This window comes from Diabrotica virgifera, chromosome 2, assembly GCF_917563875.1.
Source record: "Diabrotica virgifera virgifera chromosome 2, PGI_DIABVI_V3a".
Lineage (NCBI taxonomy): Eukaryota > Metazoa > Arthropoda > Insecta > Coleoptera > Chrysomelidae > Diabrotica > Diabrotica virgifera.
The window spans coordinates 205,502,189-205,525,253 of NC_065444.1; the positions used below are offsets into that span (position 1 = coordinate 205,502,189).

Below are 23,065 nucleotides of genomic sequence, written 5' to 3' on the forward strand. Positions count from 1 at the left end.
GCATGACCATATAAATTTGCTTGTACTATAATTGTTGATACAGACACTTACTTCTTATCAAAAAAAAATTGTAAAACTGATAGCAATACGTGTTTTAGAATGTTTTTTATAAGGGACAAAAAAATCGACATTTTTATGTTTTGTTTATTTTTAATTTAAGTCACTTTATACCATTCTTGCTTAATAGGTGAGTTAAATATATTGTCTTTTTACCATGCAACGACAACATTTAACGTTGGAAGAGATGAATAGAGCCGTGGGCCTCCTTCAAGCTGGTATGCGACAAACTCAAGTTGCTGACCAGCTGGCTGTCTCCCAAAGCGTAGTAAGTCGTTTGTGGCGTCGGTTTAGAGACACTGGGAGTCCAGCCGAGCAACATCCAGGACGTGGTCGCTCTACAACCGTCGCTCAAGACCGATATTTAATTTTAAATGCCAGAAGGATGCCAAAAGTCACAGCACCCGAGTTGGTTAATGAAATACAGCTTGCACATAATGTAACAATTAGCCGCAGTACTGTGAGGAATCGTCTCCATGGAGCCAATCTTCGTATTCGGCGACCACCGAGATGTCCACCTCTATCTAGAGGCAATCGCGCTGCAAGATTAACCTGGTGTCAAGAGTTTCAGAATTGGACTGACAATGACTGGACCACAGTTTTGTTTAGTGACGAGTCTAGATATGGATTTCATCCAGATTCTCGTCGGACAAGAGTTTGGAGACGACCCGGAAATGGAGAACGATTACGACATCTTCAAGAAGTGTATGCATACAGTGGTGGTACATTAATGGTATGGGACGGAATCATGATTGACGGAAGAACTGACCTCATTTTCTCACGTGGCTTTCTCAGAAGTCAGCAATATTTGGACACTATTCTTGAACCTGTTGTGCACCCGTTTGCTGCTGCTGTTGGAGAAAATTTGTTACTTTAGGCATGATAACGCTCGACCACATGTTGCCCATATTGTAACAAACTGTTTGAATAACGAGGGTATTGATGTATTGCCGTGGCCAGCACAATCACCGGACTTGAATCCCATTGAGCATGTATGGGACATGCCCCAACGAAGAATTACTCCACATATGGGCAATATCTACAATGAGTTTCAATTAAAAGAGCTTCTGAGAGAACAATGGACACAACTACCTCAAGCAGACATTAACAATGTGATTCGGAGCCTGAACAGTAGATGTAGAGCTGTGATAAACCAACGTGGTGGCCATGCTTTATTTTAAGTTTATATTTCGTATTTTTGACATTTTATGGTGGTATGTGAAACATGGGTGATTTGCAATAGATTTTTTTCTCCAATTTTCTGTTTTTTTGCAATTTATGGTTTTTGACATATTAAACAACAATTTAAACTACAAATTTTGTATTACTTTTTTTAAGTTGATTACAGATAAACAAAATACGTCTATCTATAAAAATATCCCTAGACTTTTGCGTTGTGTCTATATTTGAAAAGGTGTTAACCTCTATAATTTGGTCCCTATAAAAAATATAAAAATATGCGTCAAATGAGTAATATGTCAAATCTATCTATAAGGGGGACATTTTTGAGTCCAGTTTTAAACTACATCACATCAACACTCTAGCGGGGGCGCACACAACCCCCAAAATATTTAACGGAAAGGGAGTTAAGTGATACCTCATTTTAAAGCTCGTTCAATTACCTTTTCAAAAATACGAAATACATTATATTTCTTTTCATTACTTTTGAAATAATCTTGGACTTAATACTCCAAAAATATTTTGTTCAAGTTCAAGTATTTTGACCGTTCAAGTATTACGTAACGCAGGTTGGGGGGGGGGTCAAAAGTCTTAAAAAATTTCGTTACGTAATAGTTAAACGCCCATTACAGTGCGTTACGTAGGGGGAGGGGGGGGGGGGTCAAAATCTTCAAAAATCGCGTTACGTAATACTTGAACGCTCCCTTAATATCTTTACGATTTTACTTAATTTTTCCAAAAATACTCCGAAAAATACTCAATATTATACTCTAATATTCAAACCAAAACTTAGAGTTCAATACTCCAAAACATCTTTTGGAGTTCTGAGCTCGATGAAGGTACTTATTATCTTTACGGTATTACATACTTGATTTTTCCAAAAGTAGTAGGTAAAAAGAACTAAATGTATGTGGATTTTTAAAAGGTAGTTGAACGACTTTTAAAATGGGGAATCACTCAACCCCCTTTCTAGTAAAGATTTTGAAGGATTGAAGTAATTTTATTGAAAACTGGTCTACAAAATTTCCTTCAGCTACTTTTTCAAAAATGCCACATACATTATAGCTATTTATTTTCAGTACCAACTTTTGGAAAAATTAAATAAAAAAGTATTGAACTCCAAATGCAATTTTTTTGAGTATTGAGTGTTTTAAGTAGTCTTTTTTTTTGGAGTATTTTTGAAAAGGTCAAGCGTAACTATATTAAATATCGAGTTCAGAATTCCAAAATTTTTTTTGAGTTTTTAGTACAAAATTTTTCCAAAAGGTTTGAAAAGAAATACAAAGTATGGGTATTTTTGAAAAGGTAGTTGAACGATCGTTAAAATCATATATCACTCAACACCTCTCTCCATTAAAGATTTTGCGAGTTGTGGCTGCCTGCCTAGAGAATTGATGTAATTTAGTAGACAACTGATCTACAAATTATCCCAGATAAATTTTTTAGATTTTTTATAGGGACCAAATTATAGAGGTTGGCACCCTTTCAAATTGACACACTATATTTACATCAGAGTTGTTTGACGATGAGAGAAATAATAATGTTGAATTCTACCAAAATTTTATTAACATGCCGGTCCAGAAGCTATGAAATCATAATGTAGGTAGGTAAAATATGTTAAGGGCATAGGCGCAAAATGTTGCCTCTAAAAATGTTCAATGTAGTTTAAATGATTTTATTTTTTCGATTCCTGAGAAAACTAATAAATATTTCTGAAAAATTTAAATGCAGATTGAAGGACTTCATTATTACCGAGAGTCGAAAGTCCCTTAGAATAACCAAAAAGTTCTTTTGAATGAGTTATTTGAAATTAAAAGTCACACAAAATTTTCTCTATTTTTTTACCCCTGCAACTTATTACAATAAACACTACAGAAGTTTTCATGGACTTTGGGCCCTCGGTAGTAACGTAATCTTTCATTTTGCGTTTAATTTTTTCAAAAAATTCTTATTAGTTTTCTTAAAATTCGAAAAAAAAATGAATGCATTTCAAGCACATTGAAAATTTAGACAGGTGACATTTTGCGCCTATACCCTTAAATAAAAAATGCTATAATTAGGAAACACACCGACTGAGATGCTAAAACTAATAAATGAGAATAACATAAAAATAGTAGTAAAATCTTATAATACATCAGACAGCACCTTCACTGGAGTGATTCCCACACACTGGCTCAACCTAAAGTGCAACGCTAGGAAATGCGCATCAGGATATTGATTAATTAGCCGAATGTACTACCCTCTTAAGAAATTCTAAGAATATTTCACAAAAAAATTAAGCACAGATGCAAATAACTTCATTTTCTGATAAGTCTTCAATTTCAACTATTTATTCATTATTTTCATCTTTGAGTTACACTCTACGTCCAACTTTTTTATGTTTTCTTACTTCTATTCTTTTTTGGTGTTTCCCACTCTCTCACTTTTGGTGGTATCTAGTCGTTATAAATTTTTATTTCGTTAAATATATAACTTGAAAGGGAATTTATGATTATTTAGTTGGAAGAAAATTCTAAATTAATGTATAGTCATATCATTGTTTTAATTATTTGGACAAAATAATAATGGTGTGCTGGTATTCAAAGGGACGATAGCGTTGGTTAAAAAACTGGAAGATAAGTACACATTCAGAAATAACAGGGAATCATGACACAAGATTATCAAGTGATTCATCACTCATCGAGAATCAAGTGATTAAGGGGGTAGGCGCAAAATCTTGATTCAATGCCATTTAAATGCATTCATTTTTTTCGAATCCTGAGAAAACTGATATGTATTTTTGAAAAATGTAAACGCCGAACGAAAGATTACATTTTTACCTAGGGCGGAAAGTCCCTTAAAACTTCTATAACGTTTATTTTAACAAGTTACAGGGGTGAACAAAAAAGAGAAAATTTAGTGTGATTTTTAATTTCAAATATATCATTCAAAAGAAACTTTTTCTTTATTCTAAGGGACTTTCGGCCCTTGACAATAATGTAGCCTTTCATTCTGCGTTTAAATTTTTCAAAAATATTTATTAGTTTTCTCAGGATTTTCTCTACCCCCTTAAATATAAATTATAAAAACTTTTGATATCATATCGTTTTGCACATTTATTGATTGTGTGTTTATAAAGAGGGGATGGCATAATTGCACATTTAATGATAAGAACGTTTTCCCAATTTTATGCACTTTAAAGTAGATAAAAATTCCCTGTAAGAAACAGTAGTTGGTCGTCCTTTTTTTTAATTAAGCTGGTGTTCATCCCACCACGCATAGATAACTAGTATATGTATGAAAAACTTACCTGGACCCGCGATTCCGTAAGACCAATCCTCATGGCTATTTCTTCTCTCATGAATATATCAGGGTAGTGGGTTTTAGAAAAGCATCTTTCTAATTCATTGAGTTGAGCAGGCGTAAACCGCGTTCTGTGCCTTTTTTGCTTCGAAGGCTTGTCGCCGTCGTTCGAGCTATTGCTTAGTGAGCCACCGATGCCTGAGAGACCGCCGTCGCAAAGGCCTCCGAGACGAGGTTGATCGAGAACCTTCAAGTCGGCCTGGTGTCTTTTTATATCTTCTCCGCACATCTCTTTGATCCCTGCAAGTATTATCTCTTACAAACGAATTTAATGAATGAATGAATAAAATTATAAAATTATCAGGAGAACGACAATGTTTTAGCTCGGGAACACTGCAGCGATTAGTGATGAGCGAGACTGGTCTTGGTCTTGCGGTCTTGGTCTTGGTCTTGCAGCAAGACCAAGACCAAGACCAAGACCGCCTTTTGGTTGCAAGACCAAGACCAAGACCAAGCTTGCAAGAACAAGACCAAGACCAAGACCGAACATTGCAAGACCACGCAATACCAAGACCAACCTGCAAGACTCTTGCACCTTTTTGAGAAAAATTGGATTTTATTATTTAACTTTATTTTTTAGTTCAATAATATATACTGACATTGTAAGGAACCTTAAACAATATCGAATTTTTAAAATACATAATATTTTGGTTATACTTTTAAGTCGTTTTGATTAAGTCACACGGTTTGCATTTTCTCCACCTTCAAAGTGTCCAGAAGGCAAGTTTTCAAACGGCGAGAGTTCAAGGACAATTGAAATTACTTGTAAGACAAAAAAAATGTAATTATAGATAGGGTAATCCATTTAAAAAAAAATGCAATTAAAAACGGTTTTTATGTACCAGTAGTTTTCGTTTTTTTATGTAATAAAGATACTGACACTTATTTCAATTCTTTTCGAATAGTCGAGAAAAAATATAGGTGGTTAAATGTAAAATTAATACAAAAAATATCATAATAAATTTTGAAAAGGGATTCACAATGCTGTGAAAGCATTGTGGCCTGAATAAAAAATAACTGGTTGTCGATTGTAATGTGTCAAGCTTGGTATCGCAAAATCCAAAGCTTAGGCTCAGTTTCTGAATATAGTGACAAAAATTCCGATACTGGGGAATTTTTTAAATTATTTTTTGGATTAATTTTTTACAATCAACGAAAGTTGGAAGTTGAGTTATTTGTGAAAATCCCGGATGACAAACGCGTAAAGAAGTTTACTGATTTCATAGTTAAAAACTATTTGGAAGAAGCTAGGTTTTCCCCAGAAAGGGCCAGTACTACAAATAGTATGTGCCGCACTTGAAATGCATGCGCATCATTTCAGTGTGTTTTAAATTCTAGTTTTTACTACCCACATCCGAATATTTTCAACTTTTTAAATGTCATAATGGGTATTCAATCCAAAAATATGTGAAAATAAAAAGTGCGAATAACTCGTGTTACGAGAGCAATGCAGTTTAAATAAAATTAAAGAACAACAAGATAACAAATTACATAATTAAACGTTTATAACTCCCCATTAGGTATAGTTATAGTTATTATGTTATAGTATTAGGTCTATAAATAGGTATGGTAAATATGAACGTATTTACTAAAAAGTAAGTTTTAGTTAGTTTATAAAAAAAGTTAATTATATTAAATAATGATTAAATAGAGTAAAAAATATTTGATTTTTGTGTTCTCTTAAAAAAATTTAATTTATGTTCTTAAATTTGACCCTCGTAGGATAAATACTACAGTGTTCGAGTGAAAGGGGCAGATCATTATCTGTTAACAACTATAAACCGTTTATCCCTTTTCGTAAAATCCGTGAATTGAAGGTCCCCGACCATTTGTGGCACCTTTAAGAAGCTCTTTTTCTTTAACATTTTATTAAAATACAGGGGCAATAAACAATAATCCAGACTCAAGACATGGTCTGAAGGCAGGCAGCAGGTATCGACAGCATGCAAAACACAACGTGACACAACCGAAGACCGGCAATTGCAATAAGGGTTGTAAATGCAGATTTTTCCTACTGATAAACATTACCATTTTAAAAATATACTCTAATCTCTTTATATAGAGAGAAATAATTAGGTCATTAGGTGAATGTATAATGTTAAAATTGGTATCCGTTTGAAACTACATTCTACATTCTGTTAAAATTTTAAAGCAAAAAATATAGTTTCGTTCTTCACATCTTTATTTATTTCAATGTACATTTTATTCGAAATTGTTTGGTTCAAATTATTACTACCAAAAAAGCAAGACCAGCAAGACTCTTTCAGCAAGACCAAGACCAAGAACAAGACCGGCTTGTGCAAGACCAAGACCAAGACTGCCTTTTAGCTGCAAGACCGAGACCAAGACCGAGCTTGCAAGAACAAGACCAAGACCAAGACTAGCCTGGTCTTGGTCTTGTTCTTGTTTTGCTCATCACTAGCAGCGATGCTTTTATAATGAGACAAGTTCATGAGAAATTTTTAGAATACAAAAACCGGCATATTTATGTTTTGTCGACCTTAAGAAGGCATGCGATAGGTTATGATTATGATTAAAGGATGCTATCCACTTATTGTACGCAATAGAGATACCTTCAGGAATTATCAAACCGATCGAAAATATTTACCATAACAAGAACTAACTGGCCCAATTGAAACTGACAATGGGGTAAGACAGGGATTCCTTGAGTCCTTTATTGTTCAACCTGATCATTGAGAAAATAATAAAAAAATTAAGAACTAAAAAAGGATACCACATGGGATAAAAACAACTCAAGCTAATTAAATGTGTTATGCAGACGACGCAATACTAATATCTCAAAGCGAAGATTATTTACAACGTATGCCGTATGCTGCTATTGCTGCTGCACCACTTATTTAATGTAATTGCCAGAACAGTGGCGGCTTGTCCTGTGAGGCATTGCCTCACCAGTATATCAATCGACTACTTACGTTATTTCGTTGTTTCATAATCAGTTTTTTAAATATAATTTCCTCTTCTTCTTTTGCCCTTTAAATCGTCCAATTTTGAACATAGGCTTCCCCCAGTTTCCTCCATTCGCTTCTGTTTAGTGCTCTCTGTTTCCAGTGCGTTCCTCCTATCTTTTTAATGTCGTCTCCCCATCTCATCTGGGGTCGTCCTCTTGCTCTCTTTCCACCTATTGTCCACCTATTGTATTGTATTGTATTCCACCTATTGTTCGTTTGTCTAGCGTTATGACCTGCGAAGCTCCATTTTAGCCTGGCTATATGTTGGCCAGTTGTTTTGCTTTTTGTCTGTCAATTCTACTCCTAACATTGCTCTCTGCATGGCTCTTTGTGTCTTCATTATTTTATCCATGTTTGCCTTGGTCAAGGTCCATGTTTGGCATGCGTATGTGAAAATTGGGAGTATGCACTGGCCAAACACTCTTGTTTTTAAGTATTGTTGTATTTTTTTATTCTTTAGGGCTCATTTTAATTTTCTTTCCAAATCCTGCCCAGGCTAATCTGACCCTTCTTTTTACCTCCGCTGTTTGGTTTTCCTTATTTATCTTTATCATCTGTCCCAAATATATATAATCATTAACTGCTTCTATTGTGGTGTCGTTTAGTATTACGTTTCTATTATCTTGTGTATTTGTCATTGTTTTTGTTTTGGCAAAATATAATTTAGCTTTTTGAAATTTCCTAAATAACTTTATTTTTATGAAAAAAATTAAAAACGGTACGGCCCTGACTGTTTATCTTTGTATCCGTCTTCCACGTGCCAGTATTATATGCATCTATGCATCATGCATCTCATTCCCACTTTCTCAAATCATTACAGTTGAAGCTAGCCTCACACCATCATTGTCTAGCATACTACCGTTTCTTAAAATGGGACAACGACAATAGTAAAACCGGCAAAATTTGAAAAATGTGCCACCGATTCTGGGAACAAAATTCATCTATCCTTGAGGCCGGCCTCAAACACGTGTTTTTTACTTAAGATTCCACGGAACGGAATAGGAATAGGAATAGCCGAACTCATGATAGCCGACAACCCTGGTTGTCGTAGTATCATGGCCGAACTGAACCGACTACAAGCACAACTCGATTGCAGATCATAGCTTTCTATGCATACGCAGTATATGCGAATGGATTATTATACTTTGGAAGTTTATGGAATATTATGGATATGTATTTAAAACATTGTTCATTTAAAATCATTGTTCATTATCACCTAATATATTGTTCTGAAGCTATTTCTTTGTCGCATTTATGTAATTTATTATTCTAAATGGAAAATAAGCCACAATTTAACTTAAAAAATCATTTTATTAACGTTTCCACTTCCACATCGGACGTTTACAAACAAAAGTAGTTTTTAAGCCTTTCAGAGATGTTGTATTTTGTGTTTGTTTTTTTTTGTAAAATATATAACTAATAAATTATTTTTCTTTATTTATTTGTTACATTTACATACAAAAGTAGTTTTTAAGTGTTTCAAGAATGTTGTATGTGTGTGTTTTTTTGTAAAAATTTTTTAACATCACAAAATCGACTTTCCGGCCATTAAAGAGAAGCTAACCATAATAATAAAATTCCTCAGGTGTAGTGTGCCTCACCACCTTCTACTATCACGAGCCGTCCCTGCGCCAGAAAATTGAAAAATTGGAAAATTGAAATTATTTTTCCCAAAACAAGACAAAATGCATGGTTATAACAGCTAACTTGCTTACTTAAGATGTAAATTGGAGTTGGAGGGTCAGAACAAGTGATGGGGTTTAAAATATCTGAGCATGGCACTCATAATATCTAGCTACGGCTACGGAAATCTCGAAACAAAAATTAAAGAAGAATTGAATAGGTCAAACCGAGTTGTAGATCGCCTGAATGAAACAATATGAAGAAATTGAAATATCGGGTAAGAATATTTATTAACCTGTAATTAAAAGAAAAATAATAATGTTTTGGCGACTCCGTAGCTGAATATACCTACTCCTGTACACGTCGAGGCATTAACAAAACAATAAGAGGTCAATTGTTGTTGCTGCTGGTAAAAAGAATGAATTTGTATTTGAAATTGAAATCTCAATTAGTGTGGATATTCTTTAATCCTCAAAAAGTCGCAGACGCAGATTGTCTGGTTGCGGCTAAACATCGAGAATGCCAAGTATGTAGAAAGTAGATCTCAAACCAATGGTACAATCAGCATCGACAGTGAGAATGTTAAGAAAGTCGATAATTTCAAATAATTGGACTCTACCATCAGCAGCAAAGGAAATACAACCACAGACAGACGATCTCACAATAACGCAATACGACTAAAATTGGGCCAAGTGACTGGATTATTGTACGATTATCGAATGTTTGATCGACTCAAGCCAAAAGTATACAAATACACCAGTTAATAATAGGGAAAAAATCATCGATTTCACGTAAAAACGTTAAACAGGGTTTTGAAGATTTTAAACGATAGATGAGGGATAAATGATTATAATTCCCTGAACAAGTACAGCTAATTTTTCTTCTTCTTTTTTTTAAACAGTTACAAAGAATGAAAAACTCAGTTTTTTGACTATAAAACGTTTCTTGTGCATTTTAGAAAAAAATGTTTTAAATAAATATTGTAGATCTTAAAAAGTTCTTTAATTTGGTGGGACACATATTGAAATATATTAACAATTGACCGAGATAATTGTAAGAAACTCTCATTTTTTCACTAATTTGTATTTACAATAAAACTGTATTTTTTGCACAACAATATTTAACTTAACTACTTTAAACTATGCTAATTAATGGGTTTTTTCAGTGTGCTAAATTTCAACCAGATCGACCAAATCGTTTATAAGTTATTCAATTTGATTTTCCCAGAGAGCATATTGTTTAAACAACTGTTCTTGCCCTAACAGTGACTCTAGAGATATTTTACAAATCGCAATCGATTAGGTACTTGAGACTTTAATTTTAAGATGTATTGAAAATGTTTTAAGATTTTATCAAAATTGTTATTTAAAAAACCGTCTGAAAAATACCTTACTTTTTAGGTTATAAACAATTAGAATAACTTTGACAGTTTTTATGTTACACGCTTGTATGTATAGTAGGCTCACTGAAAAGCTGGTAAAAAATACACATTAAAATAATATAAAGGATTTTATATGATTAATAGAAATCAAGTTAGATTTTTTTTTTTCAATAAATCATATTTACATTTTTTATAAACATTAAGAGCTGAAAATTGAATAAGTTGTTTAAGAAAATCTATGTTTTATGACCCACTTCATAGATTGCATAATATGCAGTGAAAACATAAAAAGTCATGACTCGTTAAACTGATGGTACTCGTGAAACACCGCCAACGAATGTTAAGCTGAGAATAGCTTCGTTTTATTTTTTAGAATGGAATCCCAATTTGAAAAACGTTGAGAAAATTTGCAGTTTGCTATTACTTACTTTAATTTTACAATAATTTCCTAAGAATTACTTATATTTTACTAATCAAAGTATATTATTTATTTAAATATACAATAATAATTAGCTTAGGCCCATAAATTAAATTGGTTGAAAACACGATCTTATCCATAAAACAAAAAATATTTTTAGCAGTTAGTAAAAATAAAAAGCAATTGATTCAACTTTTATGCGCAGAGCTCAACAAATCTGGGTACCGAACTAAAGTAGCAGATGAAGATGCAGACGTATTAATAGTGCAGACAGCTCTTTACGAACATATAGTCCGTCCGCTATAACTTTTCCCATGCGGTACGATTCATTTTCAATCAAATTAAGTCAAAACAGAAAGTGAAACGTACGCCGGTGTGTGTAGTATATAGTATACAGTATACAAAATGTATATAACACATCGACGTTCGTTTCAATTCATGTTTTGACTTTATTTGATTGAAAATGAATCGTACGGCATGGGAAAAGTTATAGCGGACGGACCATACATATGAACCTGACAAAACCGTTGTAATAATAATTGGTAATGATACCGATATTTTCATACTCATAATATTGGCGGAACTCTGCTCCGGACAATAACATTTATTTTGAAAAATAAAGGAGAAAAGGAAAAATCTATCTATTATACTTGTAATAGTTTTAAACATTCTTATCTAAGAAAATACGTTGGGTTCTTATATATTTTTACTGGGTGTGATACAACTTCCTCTTTTTTTAATCAAGGAAAATTCAAATTATTAACTGCATCGTCAGAAATTTTAGATTTGATAAATATTTTTTATGACGAGAATGCTAACAAGGAGGACATCATGAAAAACGGATGTGATATCATTGTTGCTTTGTATTCTGCTGCAATTTGATGTTACATATAAAAAACACAATGACATATTGACATTAAATGACTTACGTTTTTTACAATTTATAAGAAATACAGGGAAAAAATCTTTTAAATTGGAAAATTTGCCCAACAGAAGGTGCAGGTTATCAGCATGCACTTCGCGTTTATCATTAGTTACAACACTGGTTAGGTAAAAAACTGGATGCTACCCAATATGGATGGAAAAAAACTAATATGGGTTTTGAAGCTATTTATACCTTAGATTGTTTGATTCCTGAAGAGATATTAAAACAAATAACATGTGAATTAATGTTCAACGGGTTGCAAAAGTACAAGATGTGGCTGTAAAAATATGGTATAAACTGTACGGATCTTTGTACAAACTGTGCAGTGGAACAAGGGGAGAAAAAATGTTGCAAACGTGCTGCAGTGGTTCTTGACGATGTCGAGTCAGAATTTGTAGAGGATGAACTGTAACTTTCCGAGAAGCTAATTAGAAGTTATAGACGTTCACTAGAATAATCAAATTAAATTTCATAAACATTGTTTTATTTTTAATTTTTATACTTAATTATATGAAGTTATTAAATAATATATTACTATCAAAACAAATATATATAAATTTTATTCTAATTATTGAACTTAAACATACACCATTAAATAGTGCAAAAATATTATTGATGCTTAACTAGACAAATATTAATAGCTTCATTAAATTAAATCATAATAAAACAAAAATTATTTATTAAAAACTATGAAGGACTTTTAAATAGGTACTTTTTAATTATTTCAAATAAAAAAATCATGTATTGTAGTAATTTATAATTATTTTATATTTATATAAAAAATATACTTTATTTAATAAAATTTAAAGAATCTTTACGAAATATTTGTAAAATTCATAAGCTTTTATAGTAAAATTGAATCAATTAATTTTCACGGGATTTTCCAATTTTCTCGGAAGGGGAATTTTGCACAATTTTTATTATTCTCTTGAGCTAACCCAGTGAAGACAAAAGGTTGCGCGTGCTATAGAAGGTGATAATATATTGCAGTTTTTTTTTTAAGTAAGCGAAGCTGTAACAGTTCCCACCTTCACTTTCGTTGGTGGTGTTTCACGAGTACCATCAGTTTAACGGGTCATAAGTTTTTACTATTTCAATGCATATGCAATCTATAAACTGGATCAGAAAATATAGATTCCTATATATACAATATGTTCAATTTTCAGCTCTTAATGTTTATCAACAATGCAAAATTTGATTTATTAAAAAAAATACTAACTTGATTCCTATGGGTCATATAAAATTATTTTTTCTTTTTTAATATGTATTTTTTTCACCAGCTTTTCAGTGAACCTACATGCAAGCGTGTGACATAAAAACTTTTAAAGTTATTCTAATTGCTTATAGCCTAAAAAGTAGAGTCTTTTTCAAACGGTTTTTTAATAACAATTTTAATAAAATGTCAATTTTTTTTAATATATCTTAAAAATAGAGTCTTGAATAATTGATTGCGACTTGCCAAATACCTCTAGGGTCACTGTTATAGCAAGAACAGTTGTATAAACAATTGCTCTCTGGTATAAACAAATTGAATAATTTATAAACTATTTGGTCGATCTGGTTGAAATTTCGTACACTTAAATAACCCACTAATTGGCATAATTTAAATTAGTTAAATTATATATCATTAAGCAAAAAGTGTTGTTAACAAAATTGGAAAGAAATCCTTTGTAAAAGGTATAATTTTTTTTTTTATTAAAAATCCCTTAAAAGGGCTACATCACAACAAAACCTTTTCGATTTTTATAAAAAATCATCATCAGTGTTCGATCTAAAAATAAGGATAACCGATTTAATGAATATAAAGTTATTATTTAAATTTTGACAAAGGTTAGAGCAAGTTGGTTATACTTACAAACTGGATGCTAGCTGAGCCACAAAAGAAAAATATCTGGGTAAAAACCCTTTACATAAAATATAGATGCCTTAAAAGTGCATACTTCAATAAAAAGGCCTGTGATGGTCACATGGCAAACAGGATAATGCCCTAAGGTAAAGTACAGTCGGAAAAATGAAAGAATACCCATGAACGAACATATAAAACACGCTGTATTTTCCTGTCACCGTGTCACAAAGAAAATTTTCCAGTGCAAATACATGTAACAATAATTATTACATGTACTTGAGCTGGCCAATTTTTTGTGTGACACGGTGACAGGAAAATACAGCGTGTTTTATATGTTCGTTCATGGGTATTCTTTCATTTTTCCTACTGTATACAGGTTTCCCATATACTTTACCTTAGGGCATTATCCTGTTTGCCATGTGACCATCACAGGCCTTTTTATTGAAGTATGCACTTTTAAGGCATCTATATTTTATGTAAAGGGTTTTTACCCAGATATTTTTCTTTTGTGGCTCAGCTAGCATCCAGTTTGTAAGTATAACCAACTTGCTCTAACCTTTGTCAAAATTTAAATAATAACTTTATATTCATTAAATCGGTTATACTTATTTTTAGATCGAACACTGATGATGATTTTTTATAAAAATCTAAAACGTTTTGTTGTGATGTAGCCCTTTTAAGGGATTTTTAATAAAAAAAAATTTTATACCTTTTACAAAGGATTTCTTTCCAATTTTGTGATTGATGGTATACAGCCAACTACAGGAAAACTTTTTCTTTTCCTAGTGGATTTTGTTATTAACATTTATAAATTAATGCAAAAAGGAAGGTTTTTTGTAATTATCTAGGTCAATTGTTTATGTATATTAATATGAGTACATACTATTAAATTAAAAAATTTTTTAGGACCTACAACAATTATTTAAACCATTTTTCTCTAAAATTAACAAGAAACGTTTTATAATCAAAAAATTTAGTTTTTCATTCTTTGTAACTTTTTAAAAAAAGAAGAAGAAAAATTAGCTGTACGTCTTCATGGAATTATCATGTTTCAATTATCAAGTTATCTCTCATCTACCGTTTAGCACCTTCAAAACTCTGTTTAACATTTTTTCATGTTTTTTTCCCTATTAACTGGAGTAAAAACTGTTGTCCACTCAGTGGACCTGTATGGAACAATATAATGTTGGCCAGCTACAGCAAAACTGGAAAAGGCTATGTATGTCATGAAAATGAGGATTTTGAGATGGAAGGCGCGGATACAGAGGGGGGTCAACGAAGCTTTTGACCCCCTATTGTGTTTAGTCTTTAAATAGGTAGGTACTATTTTTTACAGTTTTGCAATTGTCCCGACTTCAGCAAAGGAACATCACTGCTATAAATTATCATTTTGTGTAACTATTTTACACAGAATGCTTGGTTTGAATTATTAATTTATTCAACAATATGTTTTCAACATTTTAAACAATGAACAGGATATCAAAATGCATTCATACAACGGCCGAGACTATATTATGGCAGCATTAAAACATTGAATACAGTTTATGTTGTAATTTAGTTTGGGTGTAGCAAAACTAGCGGTATTCAAAGACAATCAGACCCAAAAAGACAAATTCCGATATGGATGTCAATGCCAAGAAAGCATCAAATATCTTACCGGGGGATGCAAGGCGTTTGCTTCAACTGAATATAATGACTGGCATAACTCAGTGGGAAATATCCTTCATTAAGAGATAGCTATCAAAGTGGGACTTCTCCAAAGCAACCATCTCCCATATTATCAATACGTCCCTGAGAGATGCTTGAGAATGACAATTACAAGTTAAACTGGAACTGCAGATCAAACAGTGGCACATAATAGAACAGATTTTATATTAGTTAATAAATTCATGAGACAAACAACGCTAATTGATGTGGCGATACCTAATAACAATAATCTGGACATCTCTAAGTTTTGGAAGATACTCCAGCATACAAAGTCACAAAGGGCTCGATAGCACGGAAAGAGCCTCAGCAGAGCTCAATCCTTTGGATACCGTAAGTATCTGGAATGACTGAATTTTCAATTTTCCCCTTATAGTCCAAGTGATAAAGCTTAAAATAGGACAAAACCTCGCAATTTTTACAGAAAGGATTGATTTGCTTGAAAATTTGAGAATAAGTAGTGGATAGTCCAACGATCAAAATATATATCATGCCGAAAGGCGCTTTTACCATGGGGGTGGTTGCGACCCCATCTTGGGGGTAGAAATTTCTTCTTCTTCTTCTTCAAGTGCCACCTTCGTTCCGAAGGTTGGCGATCATCAGGGCTATACGTATTTTCGAAACTGCTGACCGAAACAATTCGTTGTTGTTACAGCTATACCATTCCCGTAGATTCTTTAGCCAGGAGTTTCGTCTTCTTCCTATGGACCTTTTTCCTGCTATCTTCCCCTGCATAATTATTCGAAACAGTTCATATCTTTCGCCTCTTGTAATGTGTCCCAAATATTGCAGTTTTCGTTTTTTGATGGTAAATATTTCTCGGAAATTTCTTATTATATTTTAATCACAAAAGTTGATAAAAACGTTCATTCTAAGCAAAAAACGTTAGTTTTATTTTGAAAAAATCAATGTTTATAATAAGTTTTCTGCTAATAACTCCAAAAATTTTCGTTTTATTAAAACAACTTTAATTAACAAAAATGTACCTTTTGAAAAAATAAAAAAAAAACCGTTTTTTTTTTTAAATTTTCTTTAAGACCAACATTAACCGAGCTATACTTTATTATATGTTAGCTCTTCTTCGTCAAATGCTAAATATTGTAGTTTCAAAGTCAAAAGACGGGAAAACTATGCATTTTTCGAGAACAACTTGTTCAAACTAATTTAAAGTAATTAAAAATATTTATCTCCAGAAATAAAAAAAGTCTCTAGCTCAAAAATTAAGTGACTTATAATGAAAAGAATGTCAGTCCCCATTTTTTCCAGCGAAAAAGTGATCGCAAGCAACCCCCTAATCACCACCCTATTAAAATTAGTCATTAACCTTATTTGGTCTTTTTTATTCATATATTAATAGTTCAGAGAAATAAGGAAAAAAAATAGCCTGTTGGTGACACAACCCCCTCCAGGCTGAAACCAAATTTTTTGAGTAATATGGATATCTATAATAATAACCTATATATTTCCTGCAGCCGATTTTGATGATATACATAGTTATAAACAAATGAAGATCAAAAAACGGTAAATTTTCGCTTTTTTCGTCTATTACTAAGAAAATAGGCAATTTAAACAAATTTGAGAGTAAGAAACTCATAAACGGTATAAAAAACTTCAATATGGCGTTGGCTTAATATGTCTATCCTTATTGATTGCTTAGAAAATTGCAAAATAAATCATAAATTTTGAGTTTTTATAAATATTTATAACTTATGTAAAAATTAACTTAGAACCTTCTTATTAAACGGAATGCTGAAACTTATGGTGCTTAATTCATACCCTAAATTTCGAAGAAATTGGTCAAATAGTTTAAAAGTTATTTAATTTGTTTATCCCAAATTTATTTTTTTTGCAACACTGTAAGTCAGAAAATGATGAAGCTACAGTAATACTTTGGATAGTTTATGGAAGAAGGAAATTTACAGTATTAATTTAATTAAAAAAATTACAAAAAATAATTATAAATATTGCAAAATTATTTTGCAAAATCATGTGAATTAAATAAATGGGGGGCTAACTTTGTCCCTAATTGTCCTAGGACAGTTGTTTTTCTTTCTAAATGTGTATAAAAATTCAGTCTTTCTAAATATGAAAAAATAATTTTTCTACAGGTAACGGTTAAGAGGTTATTCTAATTGTTTATAAGTAAGCAAAAAATCGACATGTTTTTTCAAAATAATTTTACACTGTTTAAAATTATTTTTTGTCATTTATTTTTAATAATGGTAATAGTATAAATGTTCTTCTTTCATAAACTGTCCGAAGTATGATTGTAGCCTCATAATTTTCTGACTTGTAGTGTTGCAAAAAAAATGAATTTGGGATAAACAAATTAAATAACTTTTAAACTATTTGACCAATTGCTTTGAAATTTAAAATATAATTTAAGTACAAGAAGTATCAGCATTCCGTTTAATAAGAAGGTTCTAAGTTAATTTTTACATAAGTTGAATATTTTTAAAAACTCAAAATTTATGATTTATTTTGCAATTTTCTAAGCAACCAATAAGGATGGACATATTCAGCTAACGCCATATTGAAGTTTTTTATACGATTTATGCGCTTCTTACACTCAAATTTGTTTAAAATGCTTAACTTTTTGGTAATAGACGAAAAAAGCGAAAATTTAGCGTTTTTTGATCTTCATTTGTTTATAACTATGTATATCATCAAAATCGGCTGCAGGAAACATATAGGTTAATAATATAGATGTCCATACTACTCAAAAAATTTGGTTTCGGCCTGGAGGGGGATGTGTCACGAGAAAAATCTTATTTCTCTGGACTATAATAGGTTCTAGAAGTTTGACCCGCTTAGAATGATTAGTTTAAAAAAAAATGGAGTTAAAAGTGAATAACGAATTTTTGTAATTTGGAAGAATGGCTTTTTCTTCAGAATAGCAAGATTAGCATCAGAGATACGAAAAAAATTTTGAATATGAAATTGTAGCTTATTTAATTCCCAAGAACCTGATTTGCAAAAATTTATTTTATGGCAAAAATTGAGTGAGCTATTGACAATTAAACTTGTAATAACATGCAAAAACCACCTTTACACACCCTTTCAAAGTCACCTCTTTTTGCGACTGAGGATTTTAAAAAGATTTAATATTAATAAGCTTATAGATCCTGTAAAACCCTACAAAATTATTTTTTACCAAACTTTTAAAGATATAATGTAAAAAAGTTACGGTTAAAAAATCAATTTATTTTTTTGAAAAAAAAAATGATAAATCCAATTGGAAGCATAATAATGTAAGTTGGCGGTGTTTTTAGTCATTGGCCTTATTCATTCTTATTTATATATGTATTATTAATAGATTTTAAAAAGTTTGACTGGCTTATAGTGAGTAGTTTTTAAAAAGCTGGAGTTACAAGCGAATAACGAATTTTTGTAGTTTGGTAAAAAATGTCATTTTCTTCAGAATAGAAAGATTAGCATCAGATATACGAAAAAATGTTTTAATATAAAATTCTAGGCTATTTAATTCCCAAGAATATGGTTTGAAAAAATTTTTCTACGGCAAAAATTGAGTGAATCGTAAATGAGTATGTATATCGAAAAACATTGATTTTTTTTCTATACAAAACTAACACTTTCAATAGCGAATAAATCGAAAACTATTAATTTTATCAAAAAAATGTATAGAACGTGTTTTGCTTAGAATGAACGATTTTATCAACTTTTGCGGTCAAAATATAATAAAAAATTTCCGCCCCCGAGATAGGGTGGTAACCACCCCCATGGTAAAAGCGCCTTTTGGCATCATATAGATTTTGATCCTTGGACTATCCACTACTTATTCTCAAATTTTCAAGCAAATCGATCCATTCTGTAAAAAGCGCGAGGTGAAAAGCTTCGGTTCCTGGCCTATTAGAGGAAGTAAGAGCCATATGGCTAAATATTAAATAATAATAACGCCTGTTCCCGCTTAGCTACTGATATTGAGTTATAAAATGGTCAAAAAGCCTTCAGCAGAAAACAAAAACACTTCTTACAAAGGCACAAAAATATCATTCATTTAGTGCAGTAGAGAGAACAAATAGTACCGCGGTATCTAGCAGGAAGAGGACTTATGTGCATAGGTTAGCAACTGGACAAGCAGGTTTCTAATTTAGGAAGCTACTGTCAGACGCAGGATGAAACAGCCCTGCTTTAACTCATAGGGTAGATCTAAACAGTTGAGCTCACAGCACAAGAACGTATCTAATCGGACAATACTGAGACTGATCATGACACCGTTTGATGGTGATGCGGACAGTGGTACGAACATCCTTCAAAGCTGCTGCGTTCCTTTAGAATTATTATACTATGTGGACAAAAAAATGAAAAAACTGTATGGGAAAACCTTACACCATCGTCTCCTAGGTTTTGTCGGCCAATAAGGTTTAGGTTCGTCAAAGAGACTAATAATATTACGGAAGAAAAAATCCAGTTGCGTAACAAATTCCGTCGGTGCCCCCCCGCAGAATTTGAAATGGGGCCCCTTTCAATCCGGGAGCAGTCGCGCCGTTAGAAAAAATCCAACTTTTTATCATTTTCCGTGATAACTTAATGAACAATTTTGCAACATAACTTTCCACTTGTAAGTGCCGCGAAGAAGATTGTAGTAATGCTAAGGATTTTTTTATTTTTTTTAATTTCATTTTTATTTTTTTTTTGGTGGAATTTATGGCTTTGGTGGGAACCAATTAGTTTTAAAATTGTTAGAAATAGATATTTTTAACATAACAAGCAAACAAAAATATTATAAAATTGAAATTTGTTTTAAATTCGTATTGTTAGATTTTGTTCTACGCGCGACTGCTTACGTGACAGAAGTGAGCGCGATTGCTCCCGCGTTAAACAATTACTAAATACGACTTATTTAACAAAAACTTTTTTGTGTTAGCGTTATCATTCACTGTTCATAACAACTTACATTTCTCATCTTTATCGGTATACAGACCCATTCCCAAAAAGTGTGTTTGCGTAGCTTGGAACCTATGGGAAACTTTTTTATTACATATCTATATTACGAAAAAAAGGTATTCTTCATAAAATACTCTGCATGGTATAAAACCTAAGTGCAATAATCAGATATTAAATTTTATTGATTTTATACGAGGTATATCAAAAAATATTAATTTCGCTCAATAGTACCAATACCACTTTTAAATTTTATAATATTGAAAAATTTTATTATAAAAAGTTCTTCGCAATTAAAAACTATGTTTAAATATGCAATTATATCATTCCAGTTAAAATATTGTGAACTATAAAGGTACTTAACTCTTAGAGAGAAATTCATAATTTTCTACATACCTCGTATAAAGTTGGTAAAATGTGATATATTACGATTGAATCTTCGTTTTGAGATAATGGCGATAATGCAGAGCTTTTTATAGAGAATCTGATAAGAATTTTATAAAGAATTTTTTCGTAAAATAAAAAAAAATTAATAATAAAATAGTTATTATAATTATTGTAATAAAATGATGTTGAAAAATTTGGAAAAATTAATATTTTATTTACAAGGATGTAATTACATATTAAAATTAAAATCTTCTTCTTCTTCTTCTTCTTCCTCTTTATAAGCAATTCTGCTTGTTCATTGGCGGATTGGATACCTCTATGGAAGGTTATCACTTCATCTTTTGCGCGGTCGGACGATACTTCTTCTACCGATTGGTGATTTATCTCGTGCTATTTTGACAACACGTGTCTCCCCCATTCTGGTTATGTGGTTGTTCCATTCTTTTATTCTATTTAGTGTCCATTCGTTTATACAATGTACGTTACATTGTCTTCTAGTATCTTCGCTCCTCTTTCGATCTCTCAGTGTATTTTCTGTAATTCTTCTCAGTACTCTCATTTCTGCCGTTTCCAGTAGTCTTTGTGTTGTGGCTGTATCGGATCTTGTTTCTGATGCATATGCCATTATTGGTCTTAACACTGGCTTTATAAATTCTTGACTTCATCTCAGTGTTAATATGTCGGTTTCGCCATATAGTGTTATTAAGGCATCCTGCCAAAATTAAAATCGTATATTGTTAAATATAAAAGTACTTTATCCTTGAGTTAATTTCCTATTTTTTGACTTACCTCGTATAAAATTGATAAGCTTTGATATCTGATGGTTTATCTGGCTTATTTAGTATCTCAGATTTAAGACCATTCAGAGCATTTCATGAAGAATAACTTTTTTCGTAAAATTGATAATAAAACTGTTTCCCATATGGTTCGAAGCCACGCAGACATACTGTATAAGTGCTCAAAAAAATTTCTTTTGAATTTTCAAATTGTAATGTCTGACAGGGCCGTAACTACCATTGGGGCAACTGGGGCAGTGCCTCGGGGCCCCCGGTGAAGGGGCCCCGCAATTGTAATCGCGTTATACTGCCTACAGGCAATATAAGGCGATTAAAAACCTACATTATAGCCGAAGAATGTAAGTAACATTATATGTAGTATATTTTTTAATGAAAACAGAAAAGATGTTAGATTGATGGTAAATATTTAGCTTAAAATAATGCGATTTCAATTTTTTTTTTGTGTTTGTCAACTATAATAGCAATATGTAGGTAGGTACAGGAAACTTCAGTCATGGAGTACATTAAAATGCGTTTTCAAGTGGTTAAATATCAATTTTCCCGGACTCCTTCTGCTGGGTGATTAACCCCAGACCTCTCGGTAGGGGGCACCAAATCACGTTTGCCCCGGGGACCCCAACATCGTACTTATGGCCCTGATTTAATGACATGTTCGAATTCAGCATAATCAAAAAGCAAATAGACACATTTTTGAACAAAGTAAAATGATGAATTCGCCGATATCTTTTAAAATTATTTAATATAAAACAGTTTTATTGTTTAAAGAATTAATAAACAACTAGAGGCATCATAACAAAAAATGTTTTAGAAAAATAAAAGCTTGTTTGATTTTTTTCCGAAACCGAAACAATGCAAGCTTTTCTACATTGACTCCTCTAAAGCGTAAGTGTTATAATTTCCTTACCTTTCGAGAAAGAAAAGTCGTCAATCAATAATTGTTAAATAAATGCGTACCAAACTGATGCAATTATAACCGTTAAACAACACAAACATAAATAACATTCAATGCAAACAACCAATATGAAATTACTGGCGATAATATTGTATCGAAATACTAAAAGTAGGTAAAGAACAGAGAGAAAGAAAACCCATTTTTAGATTTAAAAATATTGTTTTTAAATTCGTCAAATTGCAATTCTAATATCTTTCAATAGTCACGTACAAAGCATTATATAGTTTATTGTCGCTGCCATAAAATTTCGGTAGGCCGGAAGGGAAGGGATTAAGTTTCTAGATATTATGAGATGATTCACTTGGCAAATACGTCTAGTTAGAAATTTTTACGTTTTTAAATTTAAACAGACAACGTAAAAATAATATAACAATAACAGATTTTTACATAATATCAGATGACAAGATGGGGCCCTTAAGCGATTGGGGCCCCCCGCAAGCTTCATGCTGCGGGGCCCTCTGTTACGCCCCTGAAAAAATCTATCATGTCAATAATACTATCAACTCGCTCATTGCAACCGATTTTGACTTGGTATGTGACCAAAAATTTAGAGTTAAACATGAATTTGCAATAACAATGT

General features: G+C 31.9%; 1 protein-coding gene across 1 annotated transcript in view; it reads right to left on the reverse strand.

Annotated features, from left to right (window-relative positions):
• LOC126879769 (homeobox protein orthopedia-like) overlaps positions 1-23,065 on the reverse strand; it is a 257,712-nt gene that overhangs the window by 229,876 nt on the left and 4,771 nt on the right. The window contains exon 2 of the mRNA XM_050643020.1: positions 4,526-4,818. Coding sequence (XP_050498977.1) covers positions 4,526-4,818 — 293 coding nt within the window. The remainder of the gene's footprint in view (positions 1-4,525; positions 4,819-23,065) is intronic.